At 38.3% G+C, this 17,891-nt stretch overlaps 1 protein-coding gene across 5 annotated transcripts in view; it reads right to left on the bottom strand.

Moving 5' to 3' along the window:
• The window catches only part of ntm (neurotrimin), a 474,724-nt gene that overhangs the window by 8,643 nt on the left and 448,190 nt on the right, over positions 1-17,891 (bottom strand). For 3 of the 5 annotated variants that reach the window (XM_014340760.2, XM_042212991.1, XM_005944409.3), the window contains 5 exons: positions 16,340-16,465; positions 8,624-8,752; positions 4,581-4,701; positions 4,197-4,348; positions 1,605-1,640 (listed from right to left, as the gene is read on the bottom strand). In XM_014340760.2, the coding sequence (XP_014196246.1) occupies positions 1,605-1,640; positions 4,197-4,348; positions 4,581-4,701; positions 8,624-8,752; positions 16,340-16,465 (564 nt within the window). Of the gene's footprint in view, positions 1-1,182; positions 1,641-4,196; positions 4,349-4,580; positions 4,702-8,623; positions 8,753-16,339; positions 16,466-17,891 lie in introns of all 5 variants that reach the window. The other 2 variants (XR_006052820.1, XM_005944407.3) reach the window with 2 other exon arrangements.

The following is a 17,891-nucleotide window of genomic DNA, read 5'->3' as shown; positions in this document are numbered from 1 at the left end:
TTACGCGGTTCCGGTTCTACAGGGATTTAAAAATGGTTACGCAAAACAGAACATGCCCGCTCTGACCGGCCTTAAAGGGTTAATAGAGTTACAGGATTTTGAAAATGCCAGAGGGTCAAAATGTCCATCTTGCTGGTGTTAACAAGTCGTGCTGGCTGAAGTTTTAAGTTAAAGCAATTGATATATGCCATGGATCCTACTTTAAAGTACCTCAGGTTTCTATTACAGTTTGTTTTTTTGTTAAACTGTGTTTGTAATTTGTTTTTGAACATCACTTACGATGCATTCTTTTCCTGTATTTGTTGTAAATAGCAACTGTAAATTAATCATCATCATTCATCTTTGGATCTGATTTATTTAGCACATAACAGTGAATAGTGTTATGAAGTTTGGATGATAGTGAAAGATGAACAAAGAGAAGCAGAGTAAGGAAGTAATCTCAGTGAGGAAGTAACAACACTGTCAAAAAACTATATTTAAAGGAAAACTCTTCAAGATGACATGAACTGCTCAAAGGTTTAGTAGGATAAAAATGAACCGTGCTCAGCAAGGTTGTTTTTTCAAGGACATTCTTAGGATTGAGAAGTGATTTAAAACACTTATTCAAATTGAAATGCAGTATTCCAGCACTGATATTTTTAACACATTGCTAAAATTACCAAAGTATTGCATGATGCATTTTATGAATAAAAGCATGTAATATTTTCATCATGCCCTTTTTGGGGATGAGGCAAGTTCTAAATGAGTGTATTATAAAAGGATTTTGGATCATTTTTACATTGAAATTGGTAAAACAATGACTACTCATTTCCCTTGGCTTTCCACAAGTTTCCTTTGGGGGCATGTATCCAATTATCCTTCCACAGTGGATTATTCCTAATCCTCTCTACTGATAATTAGAATAATAGTAATAGTCATAGTCCAAATCAAAGTCATTAATACAATTCTGTTATGTGAATGGACTGCTGGTTGCAGTCACAAGGACAAATCAAATGGCAAAGTAGGTGTGGTGTTTATCTCTGCAGTTTCACACGTTCAAGTGCTGGACCTCAAAATGTGCACAGATTCACACAAGAAATTTGCAATTTTGTTTGGTTTTCTTCTGTAGCATGTACAGTTGAAATGCAGCAAATATTGGTACAATGGATCACAGAAGAACAAACAAACATGATAAATACTTACATTAGGAAAAGCACATGCAAAGAATCAAAATGAAGCCGATGTCACACAGAGAGGCAGTTAGGTTTGAGAAGAAAAAGATGAAACACAGTTAATGAAACAGACTTCATTGACCATTTTCACAGATTTGCATATGTCACTTTCCTTTGCTGCTCACCGTCCTCAGAGATCCTGCATACCACACAAGAACTCTAACATGTCAATTCAATAAAACCACAGAGGGTTAAAGTGCAATTTTGACTGGTTCAAAAAGCCAAGACAAATGATTTCACTTTTTTTCAAATGTAGCAGAGACTCATCGTCTCTGAAATTCTAATGCAGCCTAACTTAGAATTGTGAAAATGGCAATGTTCCACAGGCTCCAGCATGCAATTAATACTATTGATCCTCGACAGCTGACGTTCATGCTGGTGTTGAATACTAACCTTGCAAAAGTGTTGAGCTAGTGGGTTCAATTACCACTATACCAGGGAAACAAATTGAACAGAGCAACGTGTCAGAAACAGAAAAGCAACATAATGATATCAGTTTCAGGTAGTTCAACTGACAAAACAGCAGCAACGCATAAAAGCAACGGTGGGGCCCTAAAGGCAAAATGCTTTGTCTTAAGTACCACAAATAAAGTAATTTTATCAAAATTTTAAGAACAGCAAACATCTGTGCACTCTCCAAATAAAGACCCTTTAACAATGCAATATGTAACAAGGACCTTCCATCAGATGTGTAAGGGGTTTTTTTATTATTATTTGAATGGCCGTCTGTCATATAAATAATTTTTAAGGCTTTATTCAGACATTGCAGTATGATTTCAGAAAGAATTTTAATGCTTACATGAGAACAGTGTATTTAAAGCTCACACAGGCTTGACACAGGCTTAACTGATTTCCAAGAGTTCTATAGACTTATATGTATAGCACAGGTATTTATTACCACGCAATTTGCACTACAACCTGGTTTGCCTCTTACCTGTAGTTATTTTTATTTAATTTAATAACTGTACAGTACTCTCTGTATATAGTAACCACTGTCCTTAATGTAAATATGTAAGAAAAATTGTGTATGTTTCTGTTCCGTGTCCAGTGTACTGTTTGTACATGTGTCTGTTTGGCTGCTGTTACAACCAAATTTCCCCTTGTGGGACAATTACAGGATTATTCTATTCTAATTATTTTCCTTGTGTGTGAGCAGAGAACTCAGGAGCCACACACACAAATAAGCCATGATTGTGCACACGAGGGTGTATGCTCAGCAGTCCCCTTAATTTGCTGTATAATATTACACATATATTATCATGACAAAACAAACAAACAAAGCCTAACCTGGGATCTAACAAATTATACAAATTAGAACTTTAGCCAAAAAATAGACTTAAACATGCCAACAAAACGTTTATCAGTCTAGTCCCAGAAGTGGCTATTCACTCACTGACTATATTTTGGCCTTATTTTTGATGGAAGCCATATTAAATAAGCAGAGCAGATGAAGAGGACATGATGTCAGACACAGGAACAGCACAGTGAATCCAATACATTTTCAAAATAAGATGCAACTCTCCACTTCTCAAATTTTTCTGGTGAGATTTATAACTTCACAGAGGACAGAACAGTGGAGATAGTGAAGTTAAAGACATGCACCCAGGGTAGTACTTGGTTAATGAAACCATCTTGGACTGTATTCGGTGACTTATTCTGCTTTGCAGCCTTGGTGAGCTCAGTGTACAGTACATAAAAAATTCTCCACTGGCTGCAGGTTCTGGTTTGAGAGGCTCCACAGCAGCACAACAAGTACCATCTTGGGCTATAGAGTGCAATTCTGGTCACTACATGTGACAGTGATTAAAGACCCAGCTTAGTGATAATGAGGACCACTGCAAGAGTGACCTGATTAGCAGCAACTATCCATCCATCCATCTTCTTCCGCTTTATCCGGGGCTGGGTCGCAGGGGCAGCAGCCTAAGCAGAGAAGCCCAGACCTCCCTCTCCCCGGCCACCTCCTCTAGCTTATCCGGGGGAACACCAAGGCATTCCCAGGCCAGCCGAGAGATATAATCTCTCCAGCATGTCCTGGGTCTGCCCCGGGGCAGACCTGGAACACCTCACCCAGGAGGCGCCCAGGAAGCATCCTTGTCAGATGCCCAAACCACCTCAGCTGGCTCCTTTCGATTTGGAGGAGCAGCGGCTCTACTCTGAGCCCCTCCCGGATGGCTGAACTTCTCACCTTATCTCTAAAGGAGAGGCCAGCCAACCTTTGGACGAAGCTCATTTGTTCTTTTGGTCAGTACCCACAGCTTGTGGCCATAGGTGAGGGTAAGGATGTAGATCGACCGGTAAATTGAGAGCTTCGTTTTTACACTCAGCTCTCTCTTCTCCACGACGGACCGGTGCAGCGTCCGCATCAGTAATCCGCCTGTCGATCTCCGGCTCCCTTCTCCCATCAATCGCGAACAAGACCCCAAGATACTTGAACTCCTCCACTTGGGGCAGGAACTAATCTCCGACCCGGAGTGGGCACTCCACCCTTTTCCGGCTGAGAACCATGGCCTCAGATTTGGATGTGCTAATCCTAATTCCAGTGCGAGCTGGAGGCCATCACCCGATGAAGCCAACAGAACCACATCATCCGCGAAAAGCAGAGATGAGATTCTGAGGCCACCTAAGTGAAAGCCCTCCGCCACTTGGCTGTGCCTAGAAATCCTGTCCATAAAAATTATGAACAGAATCGGAGACAAAGGCCAGCCCTGGCAGAGCCCATTACCCACCGGGAACGAATCCGACTTATTGCCGGCAATGTGAACCAAGCTCTTGCAACGGTTGTATAGGGATCGAATGGCCCGTAGCAATGGACTAGACACCCCATCCTCCCGTAGCACCTCTCACAGGACACCCCTAAGGACACGGTCGAATGCAGCAACTAAACATCAAAATAAAATGACTGCATACAACAACGTTTGTACAAATCTAACATATTACACAATTTTAGTTATAGTTCCTGTTGTCAAGTATCATAAATGTACTTACCAAACAGAAGGAAGCTTGTATTTGAACTCCCAAGTGTGTTGATGGCAACACAGGTGTAGTTGCCATAATCTCCATCAGACACATTAAAGAAGGTCAGCTTTGATCCTAATCCAGTACTGACAATCTCCATACCATCAAAGTCATTAAAGATCCTAAATAAGTGAAAAATATCAAATCATATCATTCATGTTTTCTTTTTGACTTTTTTTTCCCACACTTTTTTAAAAAAAAATCAGTTTAGATAGTATTGGGACTATAAATTTCACAGCAGATCATTAACCATCAGTAACTTGTGTGCACACACACACACACACACAAAGGCACACGCACATATTCACATACCTTTAATTTGCCTATTTAAAATGCAAATGTAAGACCAATTACCTTCTGTTATCTTTGTACCATTCAAAATCTGCCTCAGGCACTGCATCAGCCTCACACTCCAGCACTCCTCTCTGGCCCAGTGTCACTCCAACATCTCTGCCCTCTGACACAGCTGGAGCATCTACAACCAGACAGAAACACACAGGGATGTTGTGTGTGGGAGTAAACGGCAGCACAAGCATTGATAAGCAGGAGACAGAGGTCATGGCATTTTCCTGTCTTGACTCTATGCCACAACTACAAGTGAACAGATAATATCATTCAAATTATACATAATACTTAGTACAGTGTTGAAACTGCATAGTGTTAGAGTATGATGTGAAGAAAATAACTGTTCAGGTTTTAATGATCAATTTCTTACCTCTGTATCATAGAGATATTATAATATAAATAATAGTTGTTAGCTGTATGTCCAAAATATAGGCAAATGTGCCCAAGTAGTCAACTACTGCTCATGGGCCTTTCAAACTTGCTTTGATTTCAGGGCTCTCTGTGGTAACTAAAAAATGATAACTACACACAGACAATATGAATAATAACTTGTACTGCAAAAATAAAGGAAAACAATGAAAATGCCACTTGTGATAATAAAGTATAATTCAATGCCACAAAATCAGTTTTTTGTCAAATAGGCCAAAAAGCAACATCAATCATTATTACTAAGTGCTAATGATTTATATAGCATTTGGTATTTAGGTTTGACAAATTAACCAATGATTAAGGTTGCAGATTAATTTCCTGAAAATCAGCTAATTTACCCACAATTAAACAAAAAAAGGTAAATTAACCATGCTACATGCATTAGACTATTATTAGATATAGGTTAATTTAATAACAAAGTAGTTCTAATTTGAACGTATCTTTCATTTAAAATAGCGCATACTTCCAGAACACATACCTCTAACCCTAACCCTAACCCCAGTCAGCCAATCATGTAGTATTAGTAATAATAAATAAAATCCTGTAGATAAAGGTCACAGGCTTCAACTAATAACCGAGTCAGAAATCATAATGTGATCATAAAAAAACTCCAACCAAATCAGTAGTTCTGGGTAGTTGTTCTGCAGATGGAAAAGCTTTTATGATTAGAGAAAGTTTTGAGGTGTGCAGACATGTAATTTATCGTGACACGTGAAGTAACATTATACATTATGTAGCTGAAGAAAACTGGCAACTATAGTATAGTAAACAAAAGTATATATACTGTCTCAGAGGAAATAAAACACATTCATGGGGAGCATATTGCTCATAATGTGCATAAATTGGGCAAACTGGGGCTAAAGATGGATGTTTACTGAACTTCTTCAGTGTGTTTACTGATGCTGTGCAAATCTGGCACTGTCCCTCTACATGATTTATATAATTATGTTATCACCAGCAAATCAATTATACGAGATCTGAAGCCCTACAAAAGTTTGGATGCTTATCAGTATTTTCTGGGCCAGATTGTCCAGTGGGCATTATGGGCATGCAATCTTAAACCACAAATTATCAAAAAGTAGATATGATATTTTTTATTATAAAAATTGGCCAAATACAGTAATCTTTATTTAAATACAGTAGTCTAGATTCTATCTCTCCCTTTTTCATCTACATTGTGATCTCTTCCTAAGTCAACTAGCTAGTAGATGCCACTGCCATGCAAGCTAATCTTGTGGTTAGCAGCTCACAATTAAGGTAAATCTATGACCCAAAGGTTTGAATGGCTCTAAATGAAGAAGCCAGGCCTTCCTCATAACCCAAAAAGCAAGTTTACAGGAAATATTTCTGTTATTTCTTCAACATTCATCTGGGAGCAAGACTGTGGCAATGGCAAGAATTGTTGAAAGGAGGTAAAAGATGAGAAGATCATAAGGAAAACAGACAGACAGAGAGAGAGAATGAGGGAGTAAGATGATAACAGGTGTGCATGCAAAAACTTTAATTAAACAGTATTTTCATCCTTTTTAATTTAATGTAAGTTACTTTAGAGGATTTAGCTGTCACGACCTGCGGGATCGGCAAGGCACTGATCATAATCTCCCCACTCCTGGCTCTCCTTTTCTATCTCTCTCTCCCCCTCTCTCCCTCTCTCTCCTGTTTTGCCAGGGCTGAAATCATGGTGGGTTCACGCCCTCGGCCCACGCCTTCCTGGATTGGGAACACCTGGGCCTCATCAGACCAACTGGTATTTTAGAGGGAGGAGGTCAGCTGTTCAACGCTGGATTGTTGTGAAGACTCTAGTCAGTACATGTCGAGCCCAAGTTTCCCGTGCCTCCGTCTCAGAAAGTTAACATGTGTCTCTGTGTTCTAGATTCCCCAGACCCGTCCCCATGTTTCCCTGTGTGGAGTGTGGAAGGAGTGACTGGTCACTAGCGGAGAGAGAGGTTGTAGTGAGCGCGTGTGTGATTCCCCTGTTTTCCCTGGAGCCCTGGAACCCTGCCTCTCACATCTTGTATATAGCACTATCCTCGCACTGTCTGTAAATACACTTGGTGAAGATCTTGTAAATAAACAGTCTCTTTTAAAACACAACTCCGGAGTCCTGCGAGTGGATCCTCAGAGCAACCCATGACATTAGTAAAGTTGTGTTGTGTTTATAACTTTTTTCTCAAAGATACAGCCTTTGCATTTCAAACTATTCTGTGTACTATCAATATGTCTGATTATTGCAGAAAGAAATCTTATCCTCAAAACAAGTCGGCTAGGGCCCAGAAAACATTTCTGCCCAGGGGTTTGTAATTTTATGATCCAAGTATCTGGGTATGTGTCTGAGTATCTGGGTCAAGATGGGTAACAAGCAAAAAAAGCTGAAATACTTTTTCAAGAAAAAAAAATCAAAATATGGAGATTACAGTTGATGTTTCAAGAAGGCAAACTACCACGGATGCCGTATCGGAAACTTATTGTGTACTTTTTTTTATTGTGTCGCTAATACTCTGTCATACAGGTGAATTGTTAATGATATTCATATTTTTCTGTTTTTGCCTCTGTTACTGAAAATGTGTTTTAAGTGGATCTAATGAGCGTATCCTCACACTTAAAAAATAAATGTGATGTGACAATGTATTAAAACTTTTTATCAAAGAGAAAGTACTTAAAGAGATTTAAGATACTAGTTTCTAAAATTATCTGGGGTAATGTTAGCTTATAACATGTTGTTTGTCAGCTGTATGGAGACAGGAGGGTCACATGCCTGATACGCTCATGATAAACCAACTGGGAAAATGTCAAAAATAAATAAACAATTTCATATTCTTCAGTTTAGGAGTGAGGCTTCAGGTGAGGAGGAAGAAGATGAAATGGAGATGAGGAGGAGAGTAGAAATCGAGGAGGTGAGAGAGAAAAAACTAGAACGAGAAAAGGAAAATATAAATGTAAAAATGTTAAATGGTCAAATATAGTTTCAAACAAATACTGGTAATTTGAAAAATTCAAATAGATTATTACTGATACTACTATTTATCTAATGCTGCTGTATCGGATAAATCTTTTTTTTATCTTCTTCCATCCAAATCAGCAGGAAAGTGATACAAATTATTCTATATTAGTCCTTGATGACTGCTGGACCCAACAACACATCAGAATACAGGTATTGTGATGAAAAAAGTAGAAGCGATGTGCACATGACATCACAAAACCAAACAAAACATTATCATAAAGAATCAATGTCACCAATAACTAAAATTGGACAGAAAAGGAATGTGCTGAAGAAACTGGATTGTAAGTTGCTAGAATGTCTGTCTGTCTCTATGAACACATAGAGACAGACAGACATTCTAGCCTTGCAACATATTTGTGAACTGTCTAGGGTGTACCCTGCCCCTTGATTTATGACAGCTCAACCCTGAATCAAAAATGGAAGAAGATGGATATATTAGATATTAGAGAATTTTGATCAATGTCAGTCTGATAGGTACTGAAATAGTGAAACAAAAATCCACACAGTTCACAAGAATAGACTGTATTTTTTCTATGATCACCCATCCAACATTGTCCCATTAAAAGTGGTACAATTTAGTACCGTTTGTGTGAATTTTTGAAACATTTAGCAGCCGACTCACAGTTGACGGTGATGTCTACAGTCTGCACATCTGTGTCAATATCATTGACAGCTGTGCATTCATACGTTCCTGCTTTCTGTCTGGATATAGATGGGATTTCCAAGTATTCATCATCTGACACCAGATCCCCTGTGAAAGATCACAGAGAGAGAGAGAGATTGAAGAGGGTCATTTGGAGATAATGTGACAAGTCAACAGCTGTGGCCATGTTCAGTATTTTCACCAACTGTGTGCCTGCAGGACACCTTAAAAGGGAAGAAGGAATATATTGATTACAAGGGCTGATGGATCATTGCAGTTGTATACTATAACTATAATTCACCTAAGTCTACTGATTTGTGCTTCATTTAAATGCGATACACAGCAACAAAAATTGTAAAGAAAAAAAATCTATTTGTTTTGCTAAAAAAAGAGAAGCTCATTTCCAACTATTGGAGTGAATATGAGTGTGAATAGTTGTGAATAGTTGTCTGCAGCAAACTTGCAACCTTTCCAGGATGTATCCCACCTCTCCACCTTTCATTGCTAGCCCTGTGACCCTAAATTGGATATGTAGACAAAAATGAAAGGGTGGATTTTGGCAACAGCAGGAATGAAGACAGATCCTGATCGGGCGTGACAGGCCAAATTCTAATACAATGTGCCAAAACCTGCACTTGTAAATATGGCAAGTCTGTCTTATTCTCATGTTTCTTGTAGCACTCTGTAGCACCAATTCTTGACCAAGACCAGTTCTTGATTTAACATTTTTCATAGGATGCTACAGAATTTGGTGATTAATGCTTTGTTTGGTGCCTACTCTTTATCACTCATCCGTCAGAATTTTCATGTTCTGTACTTTTGTGTGTGCCTCTCAAGAGTACAAGCACCCTGGGACTACTACTGAGATATGAGAATAAGAAGAGGGCAAAATCCCAGCCACACATTTTTTCATTGTATCAATTTGACATGCTTGACAGAGACACTTAATACAGCACTCAACATAAAGAACAAAAGATATAATTGACTTCAAGCTTCCTCCCAAGATGCTGGAAGGCGACAGTAATAAACTGTGCATGGATTCACTTTGCTGGGTTTGGGGACATTATTGAATTGCACCTGGGAAAGCTGTTAAGGATAGAATGCCTCACTGACACACAGTGACACACTCACCTGATGTGGAGTATCAAGAGAGCTCACATAGGTGTACGGGTTCCACTCCGTTCCATTTATGCTCCTCTTGTTCCCTTTCTGCTTTCTCTCAAAAGAGGATAATAGAATTTGCCAATAGAGACTAGAGTGTCAGTTAAAGCCACTTTGCAAATTCCACTGAGGTGAGTTAATCAAGATGATCAAGTGAAGACTTTTCAGGGAGCTTTTTGAGTGCCCTGACAAAAATAAATTACAATTGTCCATGCTGGAAGTTATAAATGCATTTACCAGTTTTTGCACACTATTGCTATAAAAAAGACAAATATTTTGTCTTAGAGTGATGCTGAAATTGAATGATGCAATATGTCTGTAGTCAGGCATATTTGTTTAATGTGCATGCTAAAGGACATATTTGACCAGAAATTATTCCAAGATTCATCAGTGTTACTGGATGCCAAAGTAATGCCCTCTAAACTACATATCTGGTAAACACCATGTTTCATGTTCAATGTCCAGGATGTTTGGACTGGATATGTTTTGCCTGAATTAAGGACTAGGAAATTTAAGATGGGTATCATCTGGATTTCAAAGAAAAGGTATGCAGTGTTTTCTAATAACATTATGCTGTGGAAGCATGTATAATATAAATAGAATTGGTTCCAGCACAGAACTCTGTAGAACTCGATTACTGACTTTTCTGCATGAAGAAGACACAAACTGGAATCTATCAGACAGATATGATTCAAATCACACTGTAGTAAGATATTGGTCATCAGTTTTGAATGCTGCACTAAGAACAAACACGGGGATGAGCACACTGTTCAACACCATAAGATGAGTGAAACTTAAAATAAACTAATAACTACTCGTTCAACATTTTTTGAAATAAAACAAAGGTCAGAAATCACTCTAGTTATCTAATACAGATCAAGTAAGGTCTTTTCAAGTAATGGCTTAATTACTCCCCTCTTAAGAGACTCTAGTGTGTCTTCTGTTAATAACGATAGATGGATCAGATTTAAAATTGAAGCACTAATTAATGGTGAGACTTCTTTCAACAGTCTGATTGAAATAGGGTCAAGGAGGCACACTGATCTTTTAGAAAAATAAATTATTGAAGTTAACTCAGAAAGATTAATAGGAGAGAAAGAGTCTAAGTAAATATCAGCTGTTAAAAAGTTGCTATACTTAATGATACATCTGTGAGGGAGTTGTGAGTAATTTTCCCCTAATGGGTAAATTTAGTTTGTGAGAAAATTTCTTGGCTCAGCAGAGCTCCAACTATTTATCAGCCTGGCTGAAGTGCTGAAAAGAAACCTGGGGTGTTCCTGTTTTTCTCAGAGGGGTTATTTATATTATATATTTATATATTTGTGAGTCCAAATGAAGATTTTCTAAATGAGTGCAATGCCATTGCCCCTACTCCATCTGTTTTGTGCACATTTGTGAGTTATACCAGGGAGTCAAACATCTCTGATTTCTTGCTTTCTTTTTAAGGGAAGGCAACATCTACAGTCATACCCAAAGAGGATCTAACACGATTAAGAAACTATTCCACCTTGGTGAGAGCAAAGATTTCAGTAGCTGCTTGGTACTGTGTTGGCACATGGATTGTAATGTGCTGTCTTCCTCGCTTCACACCCAAATGGTTGCAGCAGATAGCCTCTCCCTAAGCATCATTATGATGGAGGTTTCTCCCTGTTAAAAGGTCATCTGATTGTTGGGTTTCCTGTTTTCTCTGTATTATTGTAGGTTCTTTACCTTGCAATGTAAAGCACCTTGAGGTAACTGTTATGATTTGGTGCTTTATAAATAAAAATTGAATTTAACTTAAAGAAAAGATAACAGTGAAGGAATTACCTCCTTAAATATAGTTAAAGTGTGTTCAGAAGGACTTCTATTGTAATGAAATTTATTGTCCAGTGTCTAACCAATTATCATAAAGTGTTAAGAATGAAACCAATTAAGTCTAATAAAAATTTAAATGCGGTAATATAAGCTGTCATTTTTTATCATCTACGTAGATGCTAAATGAAATGTGTTTGGTTCTAGACCAAACCACCAGGCTGTGGTTTAACCGGTGAACAGGCTAATTTGGCTGTAGGCGTGAACGTGAGTATAAATGGTTGTCTGTCTCTATGCTAGTTCTGTCAAACTGGTGACCTTTCCAGGGTGTATTCCATCTCTCACCCTATGCCACCTGAAATATGCTCCAGCTCCAACAAATCATAAAGGGTCTTTACTTCTTGCACTTCTTACAGTATATCCTTTCATCAAATCCTAAGCAGGTGACAAACACAACAATTTCAGCTGCTCATAGTAGTGTTTAAATATTAAAGTGGATAAGTTTTTTCTTTCAGTTTCACAAAGGTCAAAAACTATGACTACTCTCCTTTAATTTTAAATTATTCTTTCTGAGCAAACCAGTGCTGTGCAAATCTGGGAAACCTTTATTGCACCTTGGTTAAATTCATTAATTTTCCCCTTCATTCTGGGTACTGCCTAGGCAGACAAATTTAGCAGTCAGATTGTGTGGTCTGTGGAAGATAGCAAGGATCACTTCTGATCTGCCACAAGCCCCTAAAGCCATCTATCAAAGGTGAGGAGAGCTGGGTTATGGCTCGAAGAGAGCCTTGGTCCAAGTCTGAAATCATCAATCATTACGCACTCACTCACACACAGACAAACACACACACACACACACACACACACACACAACACACAACACACACACACACACAACACACACACACACACAACACACAGATAGATACAGAGAGAGAGAATCTTTATATATTCACTCATTTATACCCCAGAGTGCTTGCCATAGATGGCCTCACACTGAAAGGCCCAAGGCTGGAGAAAAGTTTCATTGCAGGTGGGAGATACTGAAACAGTATCAGTTTGGACCGCATAGTCCAAACTGCATAGACTGGGACATTTTGTTCTCTACTCAAAGCCTCTTTTAGTCCGAGCAACTGTGCACTGCGACTCTATCAATTCTTAATCGTAAACACCCTTATCAGTCAAATACTGGAACCAAAATGGATATCAAAATGGTATATAAAAAATACCAACTAGAATCCACAAAATTTAGTTCGAACAATTTCAGAGAAAACTACGTGAAACTAGATGGATTTTCTTTTATCTTACTTGAAAAAAATCAAAATAACAGCTTCTCAAGCTGATGCTTTTTTATTTATATTTTCCTCCGATACAAATTCCATACATTCATTCAGTCCACTTCACTAAATTCTAGTTTTATTAATTCATGCAAAGAGGATCTTCATTTTGCATTTCAATGGACCTTCTCAGAAACTGATTTTGAATAGATAAATAAATATAAGCAACCAGTCATTGCATCCATTTTTATGATAAAGAGTGCTGAGATAAGAACAGAATAAAGAATGCTTTTGAATGGGGCTGTCTCTGAAAAATTCTTTGTTTTACATACAGATTCTCAGTCAAAGCAGTGTTTTACAAAGAGATAGCAGGCATAGTGAAGGCTTAGCCACAAAACACACACAGTCTTTTCAACAGATATCAGAGTTGTTATCTGAGCTGTGTCTATAAAAAAATATATCTTTCCATGATTGGAAAACTTGATGTGAAGACAAAAACAAAATAAGAAAAAAGAAACCTGGCATAAACCAAATATGTGACGAATGCATGGTCCACACCACAAAGTATTAAGTCACCAATATAAATAATCTATAACCAATATAAACAATCTATTTGTAAATGTATGTATGTGTACTTTTCGACCCAGCATACTTGAAAAAAAATTTGGCCAATCTTCTTAAATCCCTAGCCACATCTGTATTTGGGCGACCGTGGCTCAGGGGGTTAGGAATCGCATCTGTAACCGGAAGGTCGCCGGTTCGATCCCTGGTCTCTCGCTACTGGTCGTTGTGTCCCTGGGCAAGACACTTTACCCTACTTGCCTACTGGTGGTGGCCAGAGGGGCCGATGGCGCGATATGGCAGCCTCGCTTCTGTCAGTCTGCCCCAGGGCAGCTGTGGCTACAACTGTAGCTGCCTCCACCAGTGTGTGAATGTGAGAGTGAATGAATAGTGGTATTGTAAAGCGCTTTGGGGGCCTTGAAAAGCGCTATATAAATCCAATCCATTATTATTATTATTATTTTAACTGACTAATAGACTGTACCTTTAAGAGGTGAAAACCTTCTGATGTTGAGCAGAAAGTTAAGCAGCAATGAAATAAAGTATTGGATCCACTATATCAGATTTCATTAGTTCCCAGCAATGACAGTGCTTGAGACCCATGTCTCACAAGTACATTTAAGTGTCCAGTCAGATTAATTTGCAAGTTTCCCTTAAAATGAATAAATATTACAAAAGGTTGATGCGAGCACCCACTCTTCTGCAAAACCTATTTTAGGTCCAGTTGTCCACTATCAGTTTATGACCACAATACAGTGGAAAAGAAAATCTTCTCCTCCTTTCATTAGTTATTGATTTACCAGCCTAGAGAAAGGTCTAATAAGGCATTGTACTTCATTTTTACCATTTTAACCAACAATTCTTTCCTTTTCAAAAGCATGATGCTCTCCAATAAATATTCCTTTAAAGGCACATTCTATTGTAGTGCATGACCAATTGTATCTTGAGCTTATCTGGGCAACCAGACACATTCATTTTACTATTGGTTGAATTTTAAAGTTAAGTAATATGAAATGGAAAACCTTCTGATTCCTATTGACAGAAGTGAAACCAAAAGTAAATCAAATTAAACAGCAGGTTGCTAAAACATAGAGTCATAGACCAATGGTGGCCAATACTTCAATACTTTGCTTTCTTTGGTCTAGCAAGCAAGTAATAATAGAAAAATGCCACTCAGCACATACAATGGAACATTGGGACATTCAGTACTGAAAATTCTAATCTTCTCCCTAATGCTATACCCTGTGTATTCTCATCATTCAAGCTATCATTCAGCCTCCAGAACATTCACATCCGATTATTACCTTTGATTTAATTTAATTACCTTTAATTAATTAATTACTTACTTAATTTTGTATTAATTAATCAGTTACAATACAAGTATTATGTAAAAACAGATAATTTAAAAAAGTGAAATCCACTATGGGTCAAACAAAGTCAGTTATAGTCGGGGTTGGGTGGAAACAAAGAGGGACAAGAAAAGACACTGTAGATGCCATAGTCCATGGTAGTCTTAATGTTTGGAGTCTGTTTTCCCTTTGAGTCTAAGTTGGCCAGGATTTTTCCTCCCTATGTGGTGGAGTCTGCTTCCTGCTCTTCAACCAAGAACATTCAGTAGAATCTTATTAATATAGCACCAAATCATAACAACAGTTGTCTCAAGGCGCTCCTCATCAAACTAAAGTCCTCTGCCGTATTCAAGGACCAGTCTGCTACTGTTCAGTGGTAAATCAGCCCCCAAATGTTATTTGTCTTCGCTTGTTTTCTATTGTGTTGATCTCTGTGCTTTTTTGCCTCCAGTCAACCCCAGCCTGGGTCGAGAACCCACCACTTACCTACACAACTCACCTGACTCTTTTGAACTGGCTCACTCCATCTGTCTACATGCACCTTTGTGAAGATTTCAGTCCCCAGTTAACCTCCCTACCCTCCTGGATGACCTTACCTCATGGCCACTGGATTCCCTCCCCCTGCTAATCATTGGACAGGCAACATCTGACTCACCCACACTACCAAGTAAGCCATTGGTTCTCGCTAGTTATCTTTTGGAACTCCCCTATCTGGAATCACTGAATCAATGTCCCTTTCCTCTTCCATAGTGTCACTTCCTCCTTTGGATCCATTACTCTGTCTTTGTCGCCCTTGTGAATTCTACTTGTTGCAAAACATTATTGTAAATAAATCTTTTGAATTCTGTTGCATTTGAGTACTCTATTTTGCTTCGACCAGACCATGACAGCAAAAACATGGTCTCTATATGAAAGATGCAATGTTACTTCTTCCACTGGCTTGTCAGGTCTTGTCTTTAAACTTTATGTTTTGTCCAGCACAAAAACCAACTGCTCTATATTATCTTATTTTACTCTTTATTTGCTCTTACTTCAATTTAGACTCTTTATTTAAAACACTTTAATTATGCTGTACTCCATATGTCCTGAAATTAGCAAACAAGTCCATAAATTCAGTAAAGATGTTTTAATGAGGTCATAGATTAAGTCTCATAGACTTCTAAATAATCACAGAGGAGCTGTTCTCTGCTGACCATTAGTTTAATACACTTTTGGCTCCCCACACCCTCTAGCAGATCATAACATGAAGGAACCTTTTAAAAAAAAAAAACAAGCGCGTCCATGCTCACAGGTGTACACACGGGTGATCACACCCACAAACTACACCCTTTTTGGCTCCTACCTCAAAGCACACTGTGTTCTGTTGATCTTATGTGCTGCAAGTTTAATGCACTTTTCCATTAACTCAAACACTACATCCATGTGTTCTAAAAAATCAGTATTAAGAAAATAAAGTAAAACGCAAAAAAAAAAATGACATCATTAAGAAAAAAAACACCAATATATCAAAAATCTGCTCTGCATCTAGATTTTTTAAGGTATAAACAAATTACCTGAAGAGGAGATGAGCTTCCAGCTGATGGAAGGCTCTGGTTTACCACTTGCTTGGCACATCAGGGTGATGTTAGAGCCTTCATTTACCACAACATCTCTTGACAGGTTGGTGATTTTTGGTGGCACTGTGAAGGAAAATCAAATATATAAACTCAAGCTGTGATGTTACTAATCTCAAGAGGCACTTCTGAAAAAGGATATCACTATGACATATGTCATTATCATTATTATTATTTTGCATAATAATATTTGACATATTTCAGTTTGAAGTTTGACACTAAAAAAGGGCCTGTATATTAGAATGGAATCTGTCGCTTGCCAAAGACATGGATTTAGAAAGGGAAAATCTTGCAAAGAGACACAATGAAGCTGCATTATAGGTACGGTATGATGCAGAACTGTGTTAGACAAAAAAACAAAAAAAAAAAATTAAATCTTAAGCTCTGATCCATCAATTTTAGTTCATTCTTTTGCTCTCTTTGTTTTTGCTCTAGGGTTTTTCCAAGCACCTAAACGTAACACAAAGTGAATATGGATTGTCAGATTAATCAGCCATGAAAAAAATAATGATTGAAAATTTAAAATGTTCATTATTGTTTCCCAAAGGACTTTGAATGTTATCAGCCAATTAAATTGACATTTTTAGTTTTAAGAACTCCCATACATATCACCAGCAGGTGCTCACCTATTACCAGTGTAGGGACTAACGCGTTGTTAAGTAACGCGTTACAGTAACTACGTTATTATTGTGGTCACGAGCACGGTAACTAGTTATTATGCCAAAATCAGGAACAATCGTTACTGGGATTTAGATAGGGTCGTTATTCGGTACTTCATGTGGTGGCTATCGCGGAGCTTACACAGTTTCCATAACATTAGCAAGTGGTGGATGCCAGCAGGTGGATGAGGGAAAAGGGGGGAAGGAGGGGGAGAGACCTGAGGCGGCCACCGGTGTCAGGTGAACTGAACTTCAGGTAAGAAGTTATGACCTGCAGTCCATCTGGGTCAGATATAAATCAAGTTTAGGTATAGTTTATTTTCGTTATGCTGACTTTTTTGTACTGGGTATTAGCTAGCATGACGAAGTTTCTATACAGCTGAGTGGGTGCTATGATGTTACTGATGTTGAACTTTATTTTGTTCATAAGGTTAATTATTAGAGTTGCCAACCGTCCCCTAAAAAACGGAATCGTCTCGTATTCAGAGAAAATATTACGCGTTTCGTATTGAGGTGAAAAGGAGCACAGTCTGTCCCGTACTTCAGATACAATGAAAAAGAAGACAGAAAACTGGAGTTATTCTGTCTTTATGCTGCGCAGCTGCCTCTTCTTCTCTCATTCTCTCCCCCTCCCTCTCCTATTGCTACTTCAATCATGAAACTGATTAATGATCAGCTGATCGGCCTTTCTGTCACAAGTCCCGTCTATCTTGTTTGCTTATCGCCCACTTTGCACCAGAAAGAAAGAAACCGGAGGTCGCGTTAAACAACAGCAGCACGTTTAAGCTTGATCAGCTGTTGTTAGAATTTATTTAATATTACCTTCTAGTATC

The sequence above is a fragment of the Haplochromis burtoni genome, unplaced genomic scaffold, assembly GCF_018398535.1.
Source record: "Haplochromis burtoni strain Fernald_Lab_line unplaced genomic scaffold, NCSU_Asbu1 Contig_405, whole genome shotgun sequence".
NCBI classification, from domain to species: Eukaryota; Metazoa; Chordata; class Actinopteri; order Cichliformes; family Cichlidae; genus Haplochromis; species Haplochromis burtoni.
The sequence above is the reverse complement of the archived record's forward strand: the minus strand, read 5'-3'. Positions and strand labels throughout refer to the sequence as shown.